This window comes from Ammospiza caudacuta, chromosome 12 (genome assembly GCF_027887145.1).
Source record: "Ammospiza caudacuta isolate bAmmCau1 chromosome 12, bAmmCau1.pri, whole genome shotgun sequence".
NCBI classification, from domain to species: domain Eukaryota; kingdom Metazoa; phylum Chordata; class Aves; order Passeriformes; family Passerellidae; genus Ammospiza; species Ammospiza caudacuta.
The window spans coordinates 21,200,866-21,223,337 of record NC_080604.1 but is presented as its reverse complement, the minus strand read 5'-3'; the positions used below and the strand labels follow the sequence as shown (position 1 = coordinate 21,223,337).

Below are 22,472 nucleotides of genomic sequence, written 5' to 3'. Positions count from 1 at the left end.
CATTTTATCACAATATCTGGGAATTCTGCAAGACTGTCTAGCTCTACATCACAGCAGAAACTTTTCTACTTGCCTACAAATACTGCAATGCTTGCAGTTCATGTCTGTATCTGCAACTGATATTATATAGCTACAAAATCAAACTGCATTTATCTCATTACAAAACAGGGCAAGACTAGAGGGAAGGTACAGATAATTTTTATCATTTCTTACAAAATAGATATCACACCCATAAAACTGAGCTTTGTAACTTCCAAGCTATAAAGTTCCCCCACAAGTCCACCCCATAAAGACCCACATAAAAATATCACATACAGGGCAAATATTTAATGCAAACCCATTATCAGAAGTGCATGACATCAATTGCATTTTTTTCAGGATATCACAGCTTTTCTTAAATTAATGGTTATTAATTATTATATATTGCATGGATTTGCAACATTTTATTTGCACAGACTATTTTAACAGGTCAGTAAGGCACAGGACACTTTTCTCTTGGTGAGCATCACTATAAGCTCTGGAGACTCTCTGTGTGTACAAACAGTGTTTAATTTTTGAGATATTTATTCCAGTAAAGCCTGGCTTTGCAATAACACTGAGAGCCCAGAGAATAAACAAGGCTGCTGCAAATCTCAGACATAAACTGATGTGCATTAATTGTATTTCAAGAACCATCATTGCAAACTCACAAATTTCAGTGGGGTTACTTGCATGAAGAGAAAGGAGCCAACTGAGGCTCAGCACTCACTAATTACACTCATTAATTACTTGCCAAAACTACCTGGTGCTGAAAAAATAACCAACATTCCACCAAAAAAAAAAAAAAGAATAGGATAAAATCAGAACTGGATAACTACCTCAAAAGTGAGCTTATTTTTCTCTTTATCAGAGAAAGGGAACCTCTGACACACCACATCTCTTAAATATTCCTCTACAAATTCCATTGTTTGTGCAAATCTCTCCTTAATTTCATCTTTGGAAGTTCCACTGCTATCATAGCTGAAGAGGGGAAAAAAAAGAACAAAACAAAAAAGAAAACAAAACAAAACTTAGCATGCAAATACACAGGGCTCTTTTCCCCCCAGTACAATTTTTCACTGGTTTGTCAAAATCTAAGAAAAGCTAAAGGCTGGTAAATAATTTATCCAAACGAGGGAGTCAGGACACTGACACCAGAATTTCCTGGCTTTTGTAGGTTTATCCCATATGCTCATTAGGTACTATTTTGAAACATCTGAGGAAAACAAAAAAAAGATAATTTTGTCCCAAAAAACACAAAAAATAACCTCATTATTTGAGGGGAAACAATGACAAGTGATATGGAGCACTGAGGAAAACGGGTGGCCAAGGCAGGCTGAGTGGGGATGGTATTTTTCCTCCAAATAAAACCAATATATATGCAAAGCAGATATTAATTTTTAATATAAATTCTAGGGGTTTTTCTCAGTATGCGCAGAGTGACTTTGAGAAGGACAACCCCACTACCTCCCACAAAATATTTTTGCTTCCTATTTGATCACTTATCACAGGTGAGCCTCTGCCAGAGCTAAAACCATTTGGTTTTATATTTTGGCCTTGAAATTTGATTTATTATCTACTCAGCAGAGAAAACCAGGCTGGCAAGGAGGGAAATACAAGAAACCACTGAACACCAGTAATAATACTGACAAAAAAATTCCTAAGATGTAACTTCAATTTTTGGTGTTCATTTTCTCCAGCTGAAAAAAAATTAGCTCTGAACAGCTGAGTACTACAAATTTGGAATTGTTAATTATAGAGTGAATACAAGTGGTCAAGAAACCACGTGCCTGCTCCTGCTGTGGTTTTGTGTAGGTTTTGAGCACTGTGCCAGAGGATTTTCCACTGGAAGTTCAGGAATGTGTCCTTGTTTGAGCACCTTCCCCCTGTTTCTGCTGGTGGTGGTGAGCTCCCATAAGGAGAGTCTGTTCTGATGGGAGCACACTCAGAGGAAATGGCCCCAGATTGGGGAGGTTTAGAGAGATTTTAGTGAAAATGTCTTCACTGGAACAGTGGTCAAGCCCTGGAACAGGGGCCCAGGGCAGCGGTGGATGCACCATCCCTGAAGTGTCCCAAAGGTGTGTGGATGTGGCTCTTGGGGACACAGCTCAGTGCTGAATGATGGACTTGAGCTTGAGGGGCTTTCCCAAGCTTAACAATTCTGTGGTTCTCCAACCAAATGAGGCAGGAGGAGAGAGGTCCAGGTCACTCCATGGTCACATCACCCAACACGCTGTGACCACTGAGCTCACCCCACACACAGGGAGCTCATTTCATTCTCACCAACACCTTACAGTGTGTTTGATTCATTTACAAACAGCAACTCTATAAGCAACACATGACTTCAGGCCTGGAGCTGCCTTAAAACCCCACAGCTGTTGCATATGGGTAAAACCCTTTAAAGTCGTGGCTCAGGCCTGGTGCTTGGGCTAAGTACAGCTGATGGCAGGGCTGACAAGGATCTGTGAGAATCAGCCTGCACATGCAATCAATCTTGTCCAGAATCAATCCTGCAGTCATCCCTGTCCCATGGGAACCAACCTGCACCTGGGAGAGGAGGGACTGGTACCCATGGGAAGCATCTTCTACCCAGGGACAAGAACGCAAACGTGTTTAGAGAACAAAGTCTTTGGCAAGCTCCAGCAACTACTAACCAACGAACACCAACCAACTAGAATTAAGCAGGACACTTTCAGCAAAGCACAAACACGAGCAGGGGAGAGGAAGGCTGGGCGCAAAGGCCCCGTGCCCACGCCAGCCTGCCCCGCGCAGCAGCAGCCCCGCACTCACTCGTCGATGGCGATCTCGGAGGGGATCTCGGACCAGAGGCGGGCGTACTTGACGGGGGTCACCTGCTCCTGGGGGTCCCTGTCCACGTGCATGTGCAGCATCAGGCGGCAGAAGGAGGCGCGCAGGTCGTAGGGCAGGTTCTCGTCGGCCATGCAGCGCAGGATCAGGTCCACGTCCAGCTGCCCCGAGATCTCGTTGATGGCCAGGTACTGCCGGTCCAGGCACATGCGGGCAAAGAGGTTCAGCTGGTACCTGCAGGGGCAAAGGGGAGAAGGAAATTGTATGCGTTAATTTATGTGGGCTGGACGATTATGGTTTAATTTCTGTGTAATGTGTGTATATATATATAAAAACATACACTTTACACTAAGTATATATATATATATATATATATACACTTTATACAAATATATATATATACAATCTACTTTAACCATTAGAAACAAAGCATATAAAAATAAGCATATATAAATATGTAAAAATAAGCATATATAAATATATATAAAGTATACTTTATATCCACAAAAAAAAAATAGTGTGTATATATATATATATATATATATATATATATATATATAAAAAAAGCAAAGAGGTTCAGCAGGTATCTTCAGGGAAAAAGGGTAAAAAGGAAATTATATGTGTTAATTTATGTGGGTTTGACAACTATGGTTTAATTTCCTGTGTAAAATACATATAGATATGCATATACAATCGACTTTGAACCTCAGAAACAAAGCATATAGAAATATATGTAAAGTATACTTTATATCCACAACAATATATATAGAGTGTATATATAAAGCAAAGAGGTTCAACTGGTATCCTGGAGGAGAAAAGGAAAAATAAGAAGAAATTATATTATTTAATTTATGTAGCTTGAATCTTTCATTTCCTGAGTATTGTAAGGTATATATAAATAGCTAGAAAATATACTTTAACCCTTAGAAACAAAGCATATATAAATATATATAAAAATAAGCATATATAAATATATGTATAAATAAGCATATATAAATATATATAAATAAACGTACATAAATATATTTCAAGTATACTTTATGTCCACAAAAAAAAAAATATAGTATATATATAAAGCAAAGAGGTTCAGCTGGTACCTTCAGGAGGAAAAGGGAAAAGGAAAGTGATATGTGTTAATCTATGTAGGCTTGAAGATTATGGTTTAATTTGCTGTGTAAAATACATATTTATACATATATACAATCTAGTCTAACCCTTAGAAACAAAGCATATATAAATATATTTCAAGTATACTTTCTATCCGCAAAAAAATATATAGTATATATATATATAAAGCAAAGAGGTTCAGCTGGTATCTTCAGGGAAAAACGATAAAAAGGAAATTATATGTGTTAATTTACGTGGGTTTGACAATTATGGTTTAATTTCCTGTGTAAAGTATATATAAATATATATGCAATCTACTTAAACCATTAGAAACAAAGCATATATAAATATATAGAAATAATCATATAAAAATACGTTTAAAGTATACTTTACATCCACAAAAATATATATAGTCTATATATAAAGCAAAGAGGTTCAGCTGGTATATCTCCAAGGGAAAAAAGAAAATTTTATGTGTTAATTTATGTAGGCTTGAAGATTATGGTTTAATTTCCTGTGTAAAGTACATATAAATAAATATATTTAAAAACTGCTTTACTTTACAAACAAAATACCTACTTTGAAAGCAAGCATGTTTTAAAAAAACTTTTATCTAAGAGGTCTCCTTCTGAGCTCCAACAGGCTTAAATAAAATCAGGTATTAGGAATTTTCCTGCAAGAATCATTTGAATGAACGAAACAATTCCAAACAAAATGGTTATTTAAACAAATAATCTAGTTGCGCTTTCTGCACCGCCACAATTGAGTCTGTCAAATGACTCTCGGGGGTTTATAACCCAGACACAGGAATTTGGTCTGGGCTGAAACCTGACCTTACACCATGCCAAGAACTCTGGGTCTTGTCAAGTCATCTGGAAAGCTCACCCGTGCCAGAGCTGCCCAAAGCACGGCCCGGGCTGTGCCAACAGCCCTGCCTGGGGCACCAACACAGCCTCATGCTGCTGCTGCTGCCAAGGCAGGACCTGAAGGCCTGGCGAGAAGGCAGGAGGCACGGGGAACAGCACTGACTTCCTGCAAACCAAATCAAAGCCATCCACACACCCAAATCCTGCAATCCCCAAGTGGACAGAGATCCCAGTGGTCACTTGCAGGGGATTTTTCAACAGTCACCAGCAGGAAACCAAGCACAAAGTGCTTGAAAAATTCAACACACTCAAAGCCTGAACTATGTTTTAAAAATCAGTTTAAACTGGGTCATGTCAACACCTGGACTCCTCACCACGAATAACTTTGTGCTTTCGGCTCTCACTCCCGAGAGCTTTCACCCTCCCTCTCTGAATGCTGTTCTGTGCATGGAGCAGGAGCTTTGCTCCCCAGCACAGCCTTGTGCATGCAGAGCTGCCCAGGCAGCCCTGCTGAGCTGGAGCTGCTGCTCACCTGTAGTAGCTGAGCACGTCCCTGTCCTCCTTCTGCCCCTCCTTGGCGTCCTGGGCCAGCTCCCGGATGCTCTTGCTGCGGATCTCCTTGTTGCTGTCCCTCCAGAACAGCCACACTTCCTCCTCATCCTCGCCAACCTCCAGGGCATTTTCTCCACTCGACACCTCCTCAAATTCAAACCGAGAGAGCACCAGCCTGGGGAGAAGGGGAGCTTACATTGCAGACCCACATACATCCTTCACATCTTGTCTGAGACGCTTGCCAAAATGTGTCTTCCCCTTTCAGCAGCAGCATTTTGGTACACCAAATCACTGGGGTGTATTATTAAAAGCATTAGATTATAAGCTTTCCATTCAAACTTAAAAAGGTGAACACTTCAGCTCCTTTCAAGTGAAAAAGATGAAGAAACAAGGAAGTTAAAGACACATAATAATGGACATTCAAAACCTTCTTTACAGGAGAAGTGATTCAAAGGTCACTCAACAGACCAGGAAAAGACATGAGAAAGAAAAAATTGATTCATTCTGTATCCCATAAATGCCAAATGGATCAGAACTTCTTTCTGTTTATGTGATGAAGTAACCAGAAATAAATCAGCTGCTGATACTAAAAAGGTTTCCAGTAAAGAAAATATCAACACCTGAAAAAAACCCAAATTAAATACTCAAGGACAAATAAGTGATGTACCAATATTAAGAGTTCATGGAAGGAATACAGCCTTTATGATTTCATGACAAGAACTAAATGTGCAAGTATACTCTCAGCCATTTGTGTTTTAAATACTACCTGCTTCCCTTTTGCAGTATTTTGACAATGGTATCTATTCCCTGGTACATATATTGAATAAAGCCATTTTTACCAAAGCCAAATGGGATTTGGTGCTTGCTGTGAGGCCTCAGCAATGGCAGAGCAGAGCTGGAGCCCCAAAGCCCATCTCAGCGGGAGGAAAGGTGAGCAGAGCTGGAGCAGCTTCTGCTCTGCTGCCAGCTGAGCTCCCTCAGAGCTGGGGGAGGATCAGCCCAGGAGCTGCACACCCCCCTGCACACAAAGTCTGTGAGATTTGGATCACACAGGAGAGACCTGAGGGGTTTCTGCCTGCGGGGCTGAGGATGCACCTGGTAGACACCTGCTGTCCCCAGCCCTGCTCCCTGTGTTTGAAAAGGATCCCACACAATTAATTCCCTGCTTCCCTGGGACGTGCCAGCAGTGTGCTCAGCTCTGAGCCACCTTCCTTCTGCTTCTCACCAGGAGAAGCATCTTGAAAGGCACAAACTTACTTGGTTTCAATGAGAATGTCTGCATTGGCTGGGTTCAGCACGGCCTTACAAATCAGCTCCTGTGTCACGGGAATAGACTTGTTCATGGAGACACACAGATCCGAGAGGTAATCCAAAAACCTGTTGGAAAGTGCGAGCCAAGCGGGTATCAATCACTGTTGAAGTCTACACTGAAGCAATCTACATTTCAGGAAGCAAACATTCAGAACTCCTTTGAACAGGGCAGAGCGAGACTTGCTGCCCGAGGGGACGGCAGGGCGAGTGCCAGAACACAGTGAACTGCCTGTGCCTCCTCCTGAGCAAGCTGGCAGGTACAGACTTTTCCCAGAAGGAGAAGGGCAATCACATATTCACAAATGCAGCTCTCACCTGGGCTCCCTATTTTTCCTCACGAGACTCACAAAGGTGTCAATCTCAGCAGCTGTGATGTGCTTCTCCAGGAGCTTGCGGTTGTTATGGAGCAGGGCTGTGATGGTGTCCTCAGCCAAGACATCATAGCCAATCTGCTTCTGCATGAAGCCAAACTGCTTGGCAATGTATTCCTTCAAAACACACAGGCAAGGAGCAAGGGGGTGTAATTAGCCCTCAGAATTCACAATAATAACAGAAAACAGGCGGATGTTTGTCAATACCAACATCCCAAGGAGCAATGTGGGTTAGATCCAAATTGTTTGTGTGAAAGAAAGCAAACAATGACACACAACCTTAACACCTCCATCCCTCCCCTCTCTCCGGGGCTAGACAGCAGCAAGGCATTTATACTTATCTGACAGGACCTTGTTTTTAATACACAGCAACAAAAACTGAACAGCCTAATTTACAGGGCAACTTTCAATGGAGCCTGCAGTCAGCAAGAGTGAACAGTCTTGTAATTCACCTGTGTGGGACAGTTAGAAATTCTGTTCTTTTCTTAAACCCCACTTAGAACCAGTGATAATTACATTATAGTCTCTGACAGATGAAAAATAGAATGAAGCTGAGCAATCCCAAAACCTCTTGCTGACTGTGCAGCCACAGCAGAGCAGGGTTTACTTTATGGGATAAAGCTTTTTTTTTTCATTTGAGCAGAGGAGCCATGCTGGTGCCATTGATCATGGCAGAGGTATTTCCAACCTGATTTTTCCTGTAGTCCTGCTGGGAGTGCCTGAGCACCCTGTAGCAGAGCCTGCAGATGTGCCTGAAGGGCGCATGGCGCTGGTCCCCCAGCTCCTCCAGCCGCAGCATCGGCCCGTCCCCGCTGTCCGTGAAGGGGGCTTGCAACAGCTTGAAAATCTGCAGATTCGGCAAAAAACACAGACACGGCCCCATGAGGCACTGTCTTCTCCTGCTCATAAACAGTGCCAAAGCTCTGTGCCCTTGTATTTCACAAGGTACATCAGAAATAGGCTGTGGTCACCACGGTTCTTGGCCACGGAGCAGCCCGGACAGAAGATGCTTGGTCACCTTTATTCAACACCAGCTGCTGGAATTTTTAGTTGCAGCAATGGTGATCCTACACCCACTGCCCAAAGCCTGCTGAAAGCTGGAAACTCAAAGGACCCTTTGGTCCCAATAATTTGAGACCAAGGTTTCACAGAGCCACAGAATGGCTTGGGTTGGAAGGGACCATGAAGATGATCTCGTTCCAACCCTCTGCAACCTCCCACCAGGCCAGGCTGCTCCAAGCCCCATCCAGCCTGGCCCTGTTACACCAGGTTTTTTTCCAAGAACTCTTCCCTTAGGCAGAGCCCAGAGAAACCCCCAGCCTACCTGCTTGAGGATATTCTGCTCTCTCATCAGCTTTTGCCGTTCTCTGTTAGGTTTAGAAAACACCACCTCAAGGACGTCCTGGCCAGAATTAGTTCCACCAGTAACAAAGTAGACCAAATCCTCCAACAGTTTGGTAACAGATCTACAGAAAAGCCAGAAGCTGTTAACACGAGAACACACATTCTCTGTGCTAAAAGAGCAGTGCCAGGGTAAGTTTACACAGATTTCTAAATGCTAAGTGAAAAACTAACAGCAATTGGAGATTGGGTAAAGATCAGAGGTTTGCACAGAACTTAAAATTAGAAACTAATGCTCCCCCATTGCTGCAGCCTCACTGTCCAACTAAACCAGAGCAGCAGCAAGGCAAGAAAATCCTTTTAGGACAACTCTACTCTTGCCAAGTTCTATTTGGCACTTCTTTCAATTGCCACAAACCATAAATCAGGTGATAATCTCTCCCAAGGCCAAATAAGAGGCACTGGCTACGGAAGCCCACAGCCCTGGTGTGACACAGCCACCCCTGTGCTCTTTTTGTGTGGCCCCATTTTCACAGCAAGTCACATGCTCAGTCCTCACAGGATGGATTAGGAATTCCCACACTCCATTTGCAGAGGTATGCTGGGGATTAGTCCCCCAAGCTCACAACATTTCTCATGCTCTCACTTCATGGAGGACAAGGAGGGCTGGACAGGCCAGGCCTGAGAACCTCCACTATGGACACAACATCAAATCCCATCAAGGACGAAACCAAATCCCTCTTCTATCCCTTACTCTGATAAAACTATCAAAGAAACAGTTACTGACTACAGGAAGCAACATTACCTGATCCCAATTCTGGCTTCCTTACCTTCTTTCATTCTGGGTTATTGTTCCCTTTTCCAGCTTGCCAGCAATGGAACCTAAAACTTTGCTTGCATCATTTGCAAAATCCAAGTCCCGAACCTCTGCGGGAGAGACCGGCACTATAGCAAAAGCTTCTTTGTCCTCCTTCACTGGAGAGGTCCCAATCTGAAAGGCAGAGAAGCTTTATCAGAAAACCCCAAGGCAGAACAAAGCAGTGGCTCACACTCAGCGATAATGAAAGAAAAGGCACCCTCTGCTTAGGCAGCATGGGAGCCCTGCTGGACCCAAACTCTGAGAACACTCTGAGCAAGCTCAAAGCTGTCCCTAAATTCAAAGGAGCAGCAGGTGAGAGGCAAAATGTTGCTGTAGCCAGTGGAAAAAATATCCTGCTCCTGATGACTGTTATGGAGTAGAAGCTGAGCAGTGTAACTAGAAAAATAAAAGGAATGTGAGCCATTAAGAGCAAATATTTTGCACAGGCACTGTTCATTACTGTCACATGCTCAGTTTGTGACAGGCTCAGGGAGTGAAACTCCTGCCAACACTTATGGAAGTACAGGAATCAAGGGATGTGCTTACACAAAGTCACAGAACTTACTTTCAGCATCACAGGCTTCTCCTCCTCTTTATCAATGGGGATGTTGGTGCTGTGAACCCAGGTGTTGGTGCAGAGGTGCCTGAGCCTCACGTAGGAGTTCCTGCAAGAAAGTCAGGAGTGCCCCAGCATGAGTCAGCCTCCCAGCTGGGAAACCTCTGCGTTGCTGGGATTTTGAGATGCTGGCAGGAACAAGTGGGAAGGAAGTGTCATCTCTGTCCACACTGCATACCACAACTGGAACAGCATTCTTATTGCCCCAGCTCACTCTGTGAACTCACCTGAGGAAGGTTTCTTCTGTAGTCAAAGAGATTCTGCTCTAAAATAGAACCACTCTGAGCTGCTGTAACTCAGCTGCTGCACAGCAACAATCTGAACCTCTTCCCATCCACTTTTCCACTGCTGTGAGGTGCCAACTTCTCGCCTTACCTCTGGGGTTTTCAGCTCAGAACTCCCTGATACTCCAAGATATGGGTACCTGATGATTTAGGGAGTTGCTGAATAAATGGAACCAACTTGCTGTGCTTTCTCAGTGAAAACAGCGGCAAAGAGCTGTGTGCAGAGTGTGGCACTTGGAAGGGTGCAGCAGCTTTTCAACAGCAAGAGGTGCCACATGAACAGTGAAGAACACACAAACAACAGAAAATCCAGTGCTGAACAGCTGGTGTTACATCCTAACAGGATGAATGCCTTGCTAAAACACACAAGGCTTTTAGGCCCAGGTCATTCCTGGCAAGGAAGTCGCTTAGGAAGTCACTTAGTCTCAATTTCCCCATCTGTAAAATGGTGTTCTCTTACTTATACCTCAATTGTAAAGCACTCAAGGTATTTTCTAATTATTTCCACATTTACTAGAGGAGGAACCTGATTCCAAAGGATAAAAGGAAGACACTCTGGGGCAGCCTTAGTTTAAAGTCCCACAAAGCCCCCGAGCTGAGCAGAGGTGACTGTACCTGGGGACGAGGCTGTCGCCCCCTCGCAGGGTGGTGGGGTCCAGCTCGAAGATGGAGGAGATGTCGTTGCCCTCAGGCACGGACACCAGCGAGTAGGCCATCTTCTCCTGGGGCCCCCGGCCCCGCCGCAGCGCCTCCTGCTCGGGGTCCAGCTGTGGAGAGAGCCCAGGGCCTCAGGGGAGCCCTCAGAGCCCCCAGCCCCACACACACAGGGGGCACACTGGACCAGGGGAAAGGTGCAGGACACCAGGGACACTGACAGCAGCTGCTCTGGCCAAGCACACATCGCTTCCCCTGGGTGCCAGCACAGCAACTGCCCCTCCACGCAGAATTCACCTCACAGACAGTGCCAGAAGGGACGAACCCCCCCAGCCACTCACCCCACACACACTGGGAGCTCTGACTGCCTTCTGATAACACACATCAGCTGAGATCCCCAATCCTGACACTGCCAGCTCTCCAAACATACCCCACACGCTGCAATTATCCCTCTAACCACACAATTAACGAGCTGAAAACATAAAAACCCAGCCACACCGTGTACCAACAACAACCTTGCTGGGAAATAATCAGCTCCAGCAGCAAAAATGGGAGCCACATCCAGCAATCCTAGGCAAGAGAAACAAAAAGCCAATCAAGGAGTTGGAAGTCCTGCTGCTCACACTACAGCCTGTGCTGCTCCCAAGCACAAAAACGTGCTCCAAAGGCCATGGCACCAGAAGGATCCTTATTCCCAAGGTTCCAGCAAATCCCCAGCCTCCTCCAGCAAAGATACATCAATTGAATAAAACCCTGGGACTTCAGATGAAAGGACAAAAGGGTAGGAAAAAACAAAGGTGAACTGAGAAAAAGGAACAACAGCTTTCTTCAAATCCTTTCCTAGGGAACCCCCACCTGTCACAAGTCACTAAAGAAGCTGCTCACTGTCCTGGCACACAAGAACCAGCTGTCCATGCACCTCAATCCTGGCTGCAATCTCCAGGGTGACCAAGACAGCAATTTCTCAGCTTCTCTGTGATGGTGGCAGCCAAGGGAGTCAGCACTCAGGCACCTGCCTGTCAAAGCCCTGCTGCAAGGCACTGCCATCCTGGAGCAGATGGAAAAGGTATCCAGCGCTGCTTGTGCCTCAGGATACTCCCAAGTTAACATATTTGCAGTCAATGAACTTGGCTGCAAAGCAGTGACATTTACAGTCTGATTTTGAACATGGGAACAGGCAGTTATCTGTATGGAACAGAAATACACTTTGGGAGTGTGCCTTCAAGGGAAGGAGCAACTCTACACTCAGAGTCCATCTGGAGAGAAATTCTGGGAGAAATTCGCTCACTTGGAATGAATTCTCTGAATTTCAGCTGTCTCTTCATCCCCCCAGCTAGGGGAGGGAACACAGAGAGGGACACAGCTGCTGTGCCTGTCCTTTGGGAGACAATTGGTCACTTCTTCAAAATGGGGCAAAGCTGAACACGTGCAGTAAAGCAGGAAGCAGGAAATGGGGCAATTCAGGGAGCACTGAAATTCAACACTAAGGGTGACAAGAGCAGCCCCTTGGCTGCTGGAAGGTGGAGCTGGCACCTCACCCATGCCCATGGGAACCCCTCCTGCACAGCCCTCTGAGGGACAAGGAGAAAGCACCACCAGAACCAGGGAGTGTGCACAGAAACCCTGCAGCCAGCTCGCACTGGGATCACAATGGAGTTTGGATAAAGTTGGATGAGGCAGCCTACACCCTGCTGTCAGCAGTGAAGGATAAACGAGGCGGCAATTTCCTGTCAGAGCTGAGTTCTGCACTCCTGCTCTCTTCTTGCTGGTCTATTTTTGCCATCTAGTGGTAAAGAGACAGAGCAGGCAAAAACCAGAGAGCTGAGACAGTGCATGGATGTTATCCACGCACATGTCAGCAGGACACATCACAGGAGCAGTGTCTACCTAAAGCCCCTCAGCATTGATTAACTCTCAAAAAATTAACCCGACAAAACACCTCAGAACTGGATTCCCCCCACAGCCCAGGGAACAGCTGTGGGTGGGGTTTGTTCAGTTTTTTTGCCATGTTTACTGCAGTCAAGCTGCCAAATGCCACCAAGGAGTAATCAAGAAAACAGCTCAATATCTGAGGGTGAGGGAAGCATTTTAATGGCCAGGCTATAATGAAAAATCCTTTTAGGAGGAAAAATGCACCCTGCAGGATTTCCAAGCATCACATCCATCTCTTAGGAACGGAAGGAATAGCTCTTTGTCATACCCAAATGGTGCAAATGCTCCATAATACAGGATAAATGACCAAGAAAGCTGCATGAGCCTGTCATCAAATCCAACTAAATAAATAAAATCCACAATGCAAAGTGCTGTTCCAGTTTTCTGTGCTTTCAGCTCCTGAAGCAATGCTGGTTCCCTCTGACACCAAAGGGAAGCTCCTGCCCATGCAGAGCACCACACACTCAATCTCTGACACAACAACATTTACTGACAACACAGACTGGCTCCCACAGGAAAACCAGAGGAATGGCCCTGGAACCACCCTCCCCCTGCCATTCCTGCTGTTACCCTGCTTTCCTGAGACAAGGTACAGCAAATTTGCTGTTTAACACAGAGGTCAGACAGGCACAGCACTGGGGGATATTCCCTCAGGGACCAGTCCCATCTGGTGTCACCTTGATTCCAGCCCATGGCAGGACAGAGCTCCAAGGAAGGAGGTTGAGGAAAGGTTGAGGAAACAGGCAGACAGAAAAAGATGCCACAAAGGGAGGAGCTGAGGGGGGTTCAGGTAATGTGCTAATTCAGTTCCAAGTGGGTTGTTCTGCACTAAGGTGTCAACATCCACTCTTTGGACAGGCCTTAAAAGCCTCCAGAGCATGGTCAGGTTTTTAGTTTCTTCACTACCAAGGAAGCCTGGACCAGCTGTGCACTGGCCAGGGCCTGTGCCAAGCCCTCCTGAGGCAGGGGCAGGACCCTTCCCTTGCCTATACTTACTGAGGATTGACACTCCAGGTCATCTTCCTCATAGTCAGGGTTTACCTGATGGAACAGAATCACAGGCAGGTCAAACTCCAGCACAGCTGCAAGGGGCACACAGCCTGAGCATCACCTGAGCTCCACGGGCACCAGAGCCCTGCACTGCTGCAGGCATGCAGAGCACACTGCCCACACCCAGCACGGCTGCAAAAGTGTTAAATAACCTGCAAACATGCAGGGAGAGTGATCCCATCCAGGGGAATCACTACAGGAGCAAGAGTACAGTTACCCAGTTAATGCTCTCTTTTTGTTGTTTAAATTCCAAGTGGAATTTTACAGCTAAAAACTACTGGCTTGGAGAAATCTTTTAGAACAAACATTATTCTAACCAGGGATCAGGTGAGCAATCTGCTCTGGGATATTTTTGTATGATCCAAGAGCATGGCTTTTTTTTGGCTGATTAGAAAATACAAGATTTACTGGAAAAGCTCTGCACTGGATCACTACTGAAAAGGATTTGCAGTGTGCATGTGACAAAATGCTTCTGGTTTTCCAATCTGCTTATCAGAAGAATATAAAATAGGACTTTAATCTGGGCTTTTCTCTATCTGCAGTTCTTACAGACTGGTCTGAAGTCAGTGTTTTCATTTCATACTCAGTTCTACACTTCTGCTCAAAAATCAGTGATTCAAGAGAAATTACCAACACTTGAATTCATTTCCCCCCCAAGGCTCTCAGTCATTTACCATTTATTCATCAGTTAATAAAGTCACATTGAATCCAGTGCCCACATGACAGGATACCATTTAGTGCCTATTCTTTGCAGGAGAAGTTCTCAACTCGAGAATTCACACAAAAAGTGTAATCGGCTCATGACTACCCCAAACCACGATGTTCTTTCATCTGATCGCCTACATTTATCATCTTTTTGTATTAATCCAAATGACCACTCTCCTCCCCTGCCCGTGTCCAGTTCCAGGGTGGGAAATGACAGATTCTGAGAAGGTGCCAGAGGAGGAGAGCGCAGCGCGAGGCGGGCAGAGGTGCCAGCCCAGCCCACGTACCTCTGCTGCCAGGTAGTGCCCCGTGGCCAGGTGCTTGAACCTGAAGAGGCTGTTCCAGTAGCCGGCCCCGCCCCGGCAGGGATCGTGCTGCACCACCTGGGGGACAGAACACACCTGGGATCAGCACAGAGCCCCCATCCCTGCAGGGCCTGCCTCACTGCACGTGCAGGGAAGGGCAAACACAGCCAGGGCTGAGAAATGACAACAACACATTATCTGTCCCCAGGACTGTGCAGGGAGTGCTCTGAGCTGCCTGGGAATGCTTCCCCCCAGTTTGTGAGTGAATTGAGGAAGGGGCTCTCTATGTGCATGTGCTGCCAGGTCTTGAAAGAAACCCCTACAGAAAGCAACAAATCCATTACCCTGTGGCTGTAACTAAACTTCTGTCTGCTTAAAGTGGATGAGGGAAGATACCTGGAAATATTTCAAATGCAACAACGCTGTACAAAATAATATTTATATTTACTGACAAAGTGGGGCAAGGAGTGCCTCCAACACCTGTAATCCCACATTGGCTTGCTCTGTGGGTTAGGGTTAACCTGATTCCTAAAGAAAACTCATCACAGCTGACCTGTTCCTCTCAGGAAAGAACTTTCTGTCCAGGTAACTGCACACACATGGGGAGTTACCACAGACTGATAACATGCCAAAGTCATGCTAATTACAGGCAGACTTTCATTTGAAATACAGGAGAAACTGAATGTCACAGCAGCTATTCTGGAAAAGGAATATAAAATAAACACCTATCTGTCATTACAATTTATTTTTTGATTCTTATATGCACTTCATAATTGAATCAGATTTAAAATCATAAACCAATGCTAATAATACCAAGACTGAGGCTATTTTCAGAAGCCAGTGATGGCCAAGGTGTTAGTCACTCTGTTTAAAAGCCAAGTGAATGTAAAAAGCCAGCTCAGACAGGCTAGCAAGGGGCTGCAGCCTCCCATCAGATGAGGCTATACACAATCACATTATTCCACACCAAAAATAGAGCCTTCAGTACACTCAGCAGGACACTGGAAATTATAGGCTGTTGTTAAACTTCAGTGACTGGTAAGAAAATGACTTCATTGATGTTTCTCTGTGCCCTTTTCCTGAACTGTAAAGCACCTGAACGAGAGCTCTGCGCTGCACCATCAGAGAGCAGAGCTCCACTGTGACTGTGCACAGAAAGCAAGTGAAGGAATTCTAATTTCAACTGCTAACACCAGGAAAATTTTACCCAAAGCGAGAAATGCAGAGTGTTTTAAACAGAAGGAGGAATTGTTCCCAGCAAGGCAGCCCCAGGCTGGGCGCAGTGCTCACCTCCACCTCCCACAGGGCTTTGGAGCTGGTGGCAGACGTGGCCGACTGCCTGCCCGTGGTCCTGAGGAACACGTGCTGCTTCTTCCTGTGCTCGTCACACGTCAGGAACTTCTCCTGCTCGGCGTGGAACAGCCTCACCACGTCGCCCTGCCAAAGAGCAGCCTCAGCAGGGGCAGGGCCCAGCAGGGCCCCAGCTGCAGCCAGGCACAGCCCTGCCTCTCACCCCTTTGAGGATGTCGTCCTTGTTGTCGCTCCATTTCATGAAGAGCACGATTTTCCAGCTGGTGTTGCAGTTCACTGAGTTCACCTGGAAGGAGGAGGAGACCCTCAGTCCCACTGTGCTGTGCCTGCACAAGGTCCTGCCATGAGCCACTGTCTGACTTTCTAGGCAATTTTCACCAGAACACTGCAAGCCTGGCTGCACTGCTCTGGAGAAGGGAAGTCTTTTCTGTATCTGCTCCAGAACAGAGCTGACTTGCTTGGAACGCACTTGTTACACATCTGTGCTGGTAGATTTAAATTTCTTCCCAGTGATTAATACGGGGCACATCACTGTGCCACAACTCCTGATTTTGAAAGAACAACTTGCTTTTAGCTAGTCATGCAAAAGAGATCAAACCCAAACCTCTGCCAGCTCCCAAGAGAAAGTAGAGTTTCAAAACTCCTCCTTTAAGTCACTGGTTACCAGGATAACCACTCCTAATAAGCAGTGCCACAGGTACCAACCAGCTTGCTGAATTCCAAACCACGTAGAAAGAGCTAAGCTGAAGCACAGAGAGGTTTTACAGCTGCTCCAGCTGTGCCAGAGTCCCCTTACCTCATTGCACCCTGGATTATCCACAAGCTGATGGCTACTGGCATGGAGAGGCTGGCCAGCATTGACAGGATTCAGGACTACTTTGTCTCCAATGACAACCTGTAGAGAAGTGCAGCATCAGACAAATTTGCACCCTGAGAAAGCTCTTTTTCTACCTTTTTTATTTTTTTAATGGGAACTATGGGAGGAAATCACCTTTCTGCAGTCTGGAGAGATGGCAGTCTGAGTGTTCCACCAGGATTCTGTCTGGTTCAGAATTTAGCTCACCAAACTCAGTGACTGAGGCAAAAACCCCTATGCTACTGGACTCAGAGCCTTGCAGACAAAGCAGACTGAGCTCTGGTACAGATGGGGCTACAGGATAAATGATGGCTGATTGATAAATTCACCATGTTACTTGCCAAATATACCTGGCCTGAACCCCAGAGCACACTGAAGTTCATGACCTCCTGGTTTTAGGAAGATTCCATACCCAAGTGACTCAGATGTTGCAAAAGAGGGGATTAAAACGGCAATGCATTTAAAAATTTCCCATGAGCGGGAGCATTTCACTTCCTTATTACCTCACTCCTCACATCCAAAGTGATGACGAATTTTGATTCCAAGCTGACAACACTGAAAACCAAGATGCTAATTATTCCTTCCCAACCTCCTGAAGGAGCTCAACACTTCCTACCATTTTGAATTGAGCAGGAATTGTGCAAGGCCAGCCTAATTAGGTCCCTTATTCCCTCCAATGTTAGATCATGCCACGTTTCCAAAATACAAGTTACCATAGCAATTTTCCTCCCCCTCATGACAGCATAGCAAAAAGGTTGTTCCTGCACCATCACGCCCTGGGAGATGTGTGCATTGCATTAATTGCAAGGCAGGCCTCCCAAGTGCAGGCTGAGCCCCAGGGATGTGTGAGCAGCCTGCTCCCAGCACTTACACTGTCCCCGATGGAGCGCAGCTTGTAGAAGGGCTGGATGTAGAACCAGGAGCCTTCATTTCCAGCTTCATCCAAGGTCACCCTCATTGCATTCTTCTCTAGCAGAGCTGGAAGCCTCTTATTTACTGTTAAGTATTTGTTACTTTTTAAGTGAAGCAGCTAGAATAAGAATCAGAGTTCAGTTCTAAGAATGCTCCTGTTCCTCCCCTCAATAACCCGAGCGTGCACGACACAACTGCAGCGCTACACAGGGAACACACTGAAATCTGGGCAAACACTGATGGACCAGGCACAGCTCCACTCACACTCACACACAGCACAAAGCACTTCAGGTAATCCAACTGTCCCCTGCCCAGCTGGGATAAACACATGGAGGTGCCCTCATCACTTGGAACAACTTGTTCATAAAAACCCACGACCAAAACTTGTGAAATGCTGGGGACTAAGTGGCTCTTCCTAGTAAGAGACAAAGCTACTCTTCTCTTGCCTTGCTTGGTCTCATCTAACAACAAAATATAACTATTCCTATTGATTTTCTTTCTCTGTGCCAGTTTATGATTTAAGTGTCAACATTTCACTGTGAGAGGATATTTGGTGTTGTACATGTGCCACCTCCCAACAACTCTAATGAGGGCTCTAACAAGGATTTCTGAAGAAAACAATCAATGGTGACCTCAAAACCAAGCACAAATAACCCATAATAAAACACTTATAAAACACAGACGTAACACCCAGGATCCCACTTCAGAGCACAGTGAACCCTGGCAAAACTACAGGCTCTTGATCATCAATTCCAGCAATCTGAAGTCCACTGAGCAGGGAATTTTCAACTAAATCCTCTCCAGCTTGCAAAGATGTTCACAGCCTACCTGGATGACATTCCCATACTGGATGACTGTTCCCAGCAGTTTTCTGTTTTCAGTTTCATTCTGTTTCTTTTCCAAATCAGCTGCATGCTGAAATTAAAGGAGAACAGTTCAATCAGTTCAATTGCTGAGTGTTTTAAAAAGGAGGTTTTACAAAACTCCCTTTTCTTCAAGATTATTTCAAAGGACTGGAAAAACAGCAAGCATCTGAAAGAGCCTAATTTCCTCTTTTTCCAGCTTCCAACAGTGTAATTTCCAATTCCCTTTTTCAACTGTTTGGGGAGATAGACACACATCATTTAAGTAACCTGTAATTTGGGTACAATTGGACAAAATTCTGGAATAAAGCATGAGCTGAAAAGCTCAGACAAGATAGAAGGCAGATACCTAGGGAGGGAAAGGTGAAAAAGGGAGGGGTAACAACTCCAGCCAGGAATTCTACTTTCCCTTCTACTGACTTCTACACAAATTGAATGAAAGAACCCCAATGCTGATTCTTTATTTTCCTTTGCCAACACAGGCTCCAGCTGCCCTCCAGGCTGTGTTTCTCTGGAGACTCCAGTGCCCCCCTCCGTTGCTGAATTATTATAAGGACACAAAGCCCCAATTAATAATTAAAAACGAGCCTCTTGCCATTGCTGTTTTAAAAGTGAGCTATTTGGCCCAAGCTGTTTTTAAACAATTTCATTTGGTAAAGAACTTCTTCACTTCAGAGGAAAGACGATGTTTTGAATTAAAAACATAAATCTGTATTTGCTTTAACTGCTATCTGGAGGCGGAGAGCAATTGAAAATTGGACTTTTTAGGAGGCTGAGGATCAAGGATTATGGTTTAGTTCTGAGGTCTCAAGGACTGTGGTGGGTCCAGGTTTCTCTTGAACAAGAAAAGTGCCCATAGTTGAGGTGAAGTACCAGGACAAAGGAGCAGATGTTTGCACACTGTTAGAGAATTTCACCAGATCCAGCTCACTCAAAATGTGCTGTTTTCAGAGGCTGTGCTAGGTATGACAACTGGCTTCTTACTCCAGGAGAACCTGAGATACAGCTGCTCTTTCAAATCCAAAATTTTATTCAGTCATGCAATGCAACACCAGCTTCCTCTGTAGTACTAAAATACAACTTTTTTGCTTGATTTGCAAGTATTCTGTCAAGAAAAGGTTTCTTCAAGACACCAGAGCCCTCCCAGACAACAGCAACCACAGCCAGGACTGCCCTGCCACACTGGGTGCCACATTTATTATCAATACAAAAACCAATTTTTTTCTGTGAAAGCACAACTAGGACTTAGGATGTACTCCAAAAGCTCTCCCCAGACCTGACAGTCACTCCAGGAAAACCACTTTTCTGGCCACTAGATGTCAGCTCCTCAAGCAGCTCAGATGCTGCGACCACAGAGAGAGACAAGTGTCCCAGATTTGAAATCCCTTAAATGGCATTAACTTAAAATAACCTGACCTCAGCATGGAGCGCTCCATGGCAGACAATAAATTCCACCAGCAGACAAACAGAAGCCAAAAAAGGCAAGTGATGATGATGAAGACATCTTGCATCATCAGCTGCGCTGGAAATGCAATGCTCTGATAAAGAAATCTCATCCTGGGCAGAGCTCACAGCTGCGAGCACAGGGGTTCAGAGCTCTCCATGTGCCAGCAAGTGGCAAGGGCGGCACATGGACACACAGGACTGGCAGGAGGAAGTTCTGATATAGAGATGTCCACGGGACACAGTTATTTTCAAGCCCCAGACCTGATCCAGCCCATCAGAGTTCACATCCAAGTGATGCAGGTTGAATAAACCCCAATAAAACTGTAAGGCATTCAAACCCTTCCTCCAAATCAAGCAGGTCTTGGTGGGACATTGCTGCGCAAGCATTACTGGGCTCAGGCTAATCCTGGAAAAATCCCATCCTAGAAGAATCTCATCCTGGAAAAACCCCATCCTAGAAGAATCTCATCCTGGAAAAACCCCATCCTAGAAGAATCTCATCCTGGAAATACCCCATCCTAGAAGAATCTCATCCTGGAAAAACCCCATCCTAGAAGAATCTCATCCTGGAAAAACCCCATCCTAGAAGAATCTCATCCTGGAAATACCCCATCCTGCATTTCCAGGACCGTGGCACAAAAGGGTCAAGTGTCAGATGAGCAGGGACAAGTCCCAAACACCCACTCTGGGATGTACTCAGGGAAAGAGAGACAACTCCAATGAGAATGTAATCCAGGGCAATGCCAAAGCCTTTTCCTTTACATGTTGAAGTATTTAGACTCTAATTTCTGTGAAAATCCATGAACTCTCCCTTTTCCTGATGCACCAAGCAGCCAAACCCAGAACCCCCCTCACCCTAAACCTGCTGCCACAGCCCCCTTCCCTTCCCTTATCAACATGAGAAGCACGGCCCAGGTGAGGGAGCTTCGTGCTACCAAAATAGCTTTGTCCCTGCCAAGCTGATACTTGTGGGTTATAAATACATTTCTTGAAGCAGAAGGAGTCCACCAGTGGGTCTTTGTGAAGTGCAGAGTGAGGCAGCCATATGGCAATCAGCAAGTGACACTCTCCTACAGGGCCATTTCGTATTCCAGGCTACAATGAGCTTAATATAGGCTCAAAGAACCTAAAAATATTCAGAATTGTAATTTTGACATGAAGTACTCCAGCTATGTAATTTTAACATAAACACTGAGTTTATTTAACTCTAAAGTCAACAGATGGTATTTAAGTTAAGTTGGCTTTTTTTTTATATAGGAGCTCTAAAAACAGCAATCAACTGCCTTACTGAGTTTTCAGCTGCTGAATGTCAACATTTTACCCAGAAAATATTAAATACTGCAAGCTAATAAGGAAGGAGAGGCTGCCTGGCCTTATAATTACTCATAATTACCCATCAACCTTCCCATACATCAACAGCAGCAATGTTTGTTTGAGCAGTCCCAATAGATTGATCAGCCCATCAGCTCCTGGTTTCCCATGCTGGGATGCAGGGCCTGAGAATCCTCTGAGCAATTCTTTCAAGGGTCCCTTTTTCATACCTTTAACACCCAAAAGGCTCCCCTGGAGTACCATTAACTCTACCACAGGTTAAAGACAAGAGCTCCCAGGGCTACCCCAGTATCACGGGCACAGCACTGGGGGACACAGACCTTGAGCAGGAACAGGACAGGGTTCTGTCCACTTCCTGTGACTCAGACAGAACCCAGGGAACAGCTGGAGCTGTGCCAGGGCAGGTTTGGTTGGATTTTAGGGAAAGGTTCATCCCCAGAGAGTGCTGGGCACTGCCCAGGCTCCCCAGGGAATGGGCACAGCCCCGAGGCTGCCAGAGCATTGGACAGCACCTTGGGGACAGGGTGGGATTGCTGGGGTGCCTGTGCAGGGCCAGGAGCTGGGATGATCCCTGTGGGCCCCTCCCAACTCAGCTTATTCTCTGATTGTGCCATAAATCAGAGGATTGAAGACTTGGACTGAACATCTCCAAAGGAATCTCACACGCTGATTTATTTCTACATACGCTCAGTGTCTCCTCCGTAAGTGTGCCAAGCTGGAAATGCTTGTCTGGAGCAGGCTGGGTGTGAGGAGGGCCCTGCAGAGGGATACTCACGTGCAGTTTGTTGAGCAGCACAGCATCCGTGGTGCTGTTGGCCCCGGGCTTTGCTGCCTTCCAGAACTGCTTCTGCGCCGAGTAGCGGTTCATGGGACACAGCTTGAACAGGCAATCTAAAAACACAGGCAACAAACACAGCTTCAGCCTCTCATCAGCATCTGCATTCCTGCTGCTAACGCTCTCCAACTATTCCAG

At 45.6% G+C, this 22,472-nt stretch overlaps 1 protein-coding gene across 1 annotated transcript in view; it reads right to left on the bottom strand.

Moving 5' to 3' along the window:
- The window catches only part of ITPR1 (inositol 1,4,5-trisphosphate receptor type 1), a 160,408-nt gene that overhangs the window by 91,772 nt on the left and 46,164 nt on the right, over positions 1-22,472 (bottom strand). The window contains exons 4-21 of the mRNA XM_058813043.1: positions 22,275-22,390; positions 18,687-18,773; positions 17,818-17,976; positions 16,887-16,985; positions 16,293-16,376; positions 16,070-16,216; positions 14,762-14,857; positions 13,716-13,760; positions 10,749-10,900; positions 9,799-9,898; positions 9,205-9,365; positions 8,358-8,499; positions 7,722-7,880; positions 6,978-7,150; positions 6,609-6,728; positions 5,332-5,526; positions 2,809-3,060; positions 858-999 (exon numbers count right to left, since the gene is read on the bottom strand). Coding sequence (XP_058669026.1) covers positions 858-999; positions 2,809-3,060; positions 5,332-5,526; positions 6,609-6,728; positions 6,978-7,150; positions 7,722-7,880; positions 8,358-8,499; positions 9,205-9,365; positions 9,799-9,898; positions 10,749-10,900; positions 13,716-13,760; positions 14,762-14,857; positions 16,070-16,216; positions 16,293-16,376; positions 16,887-16,985; positions 17,818-17,976; positions 18,687-18,773; positions 22,275-22,390 — 2,429 coding nt within the window. The remainder of the gene's footprint in view (positions 1-857; positions 1,000-2,808; positions 3,061-5,331; positions 5,527-6,608; positions 6,729-6,977; positions 7,151-7,721; positions 7,881-8,357; positions 8,500-9,204; positions 9,366-9,798; positions 9,899-10,748; positions 10,901-13,715; positions 13,761-14,761; positions 14,858-16,069; positions 16,217-16,292; positions 16,377-16,886; positions 16,986-17,817; positions 17,977-18,686; positions 18,774-22,274; positions 22,391-22,472) is intronic.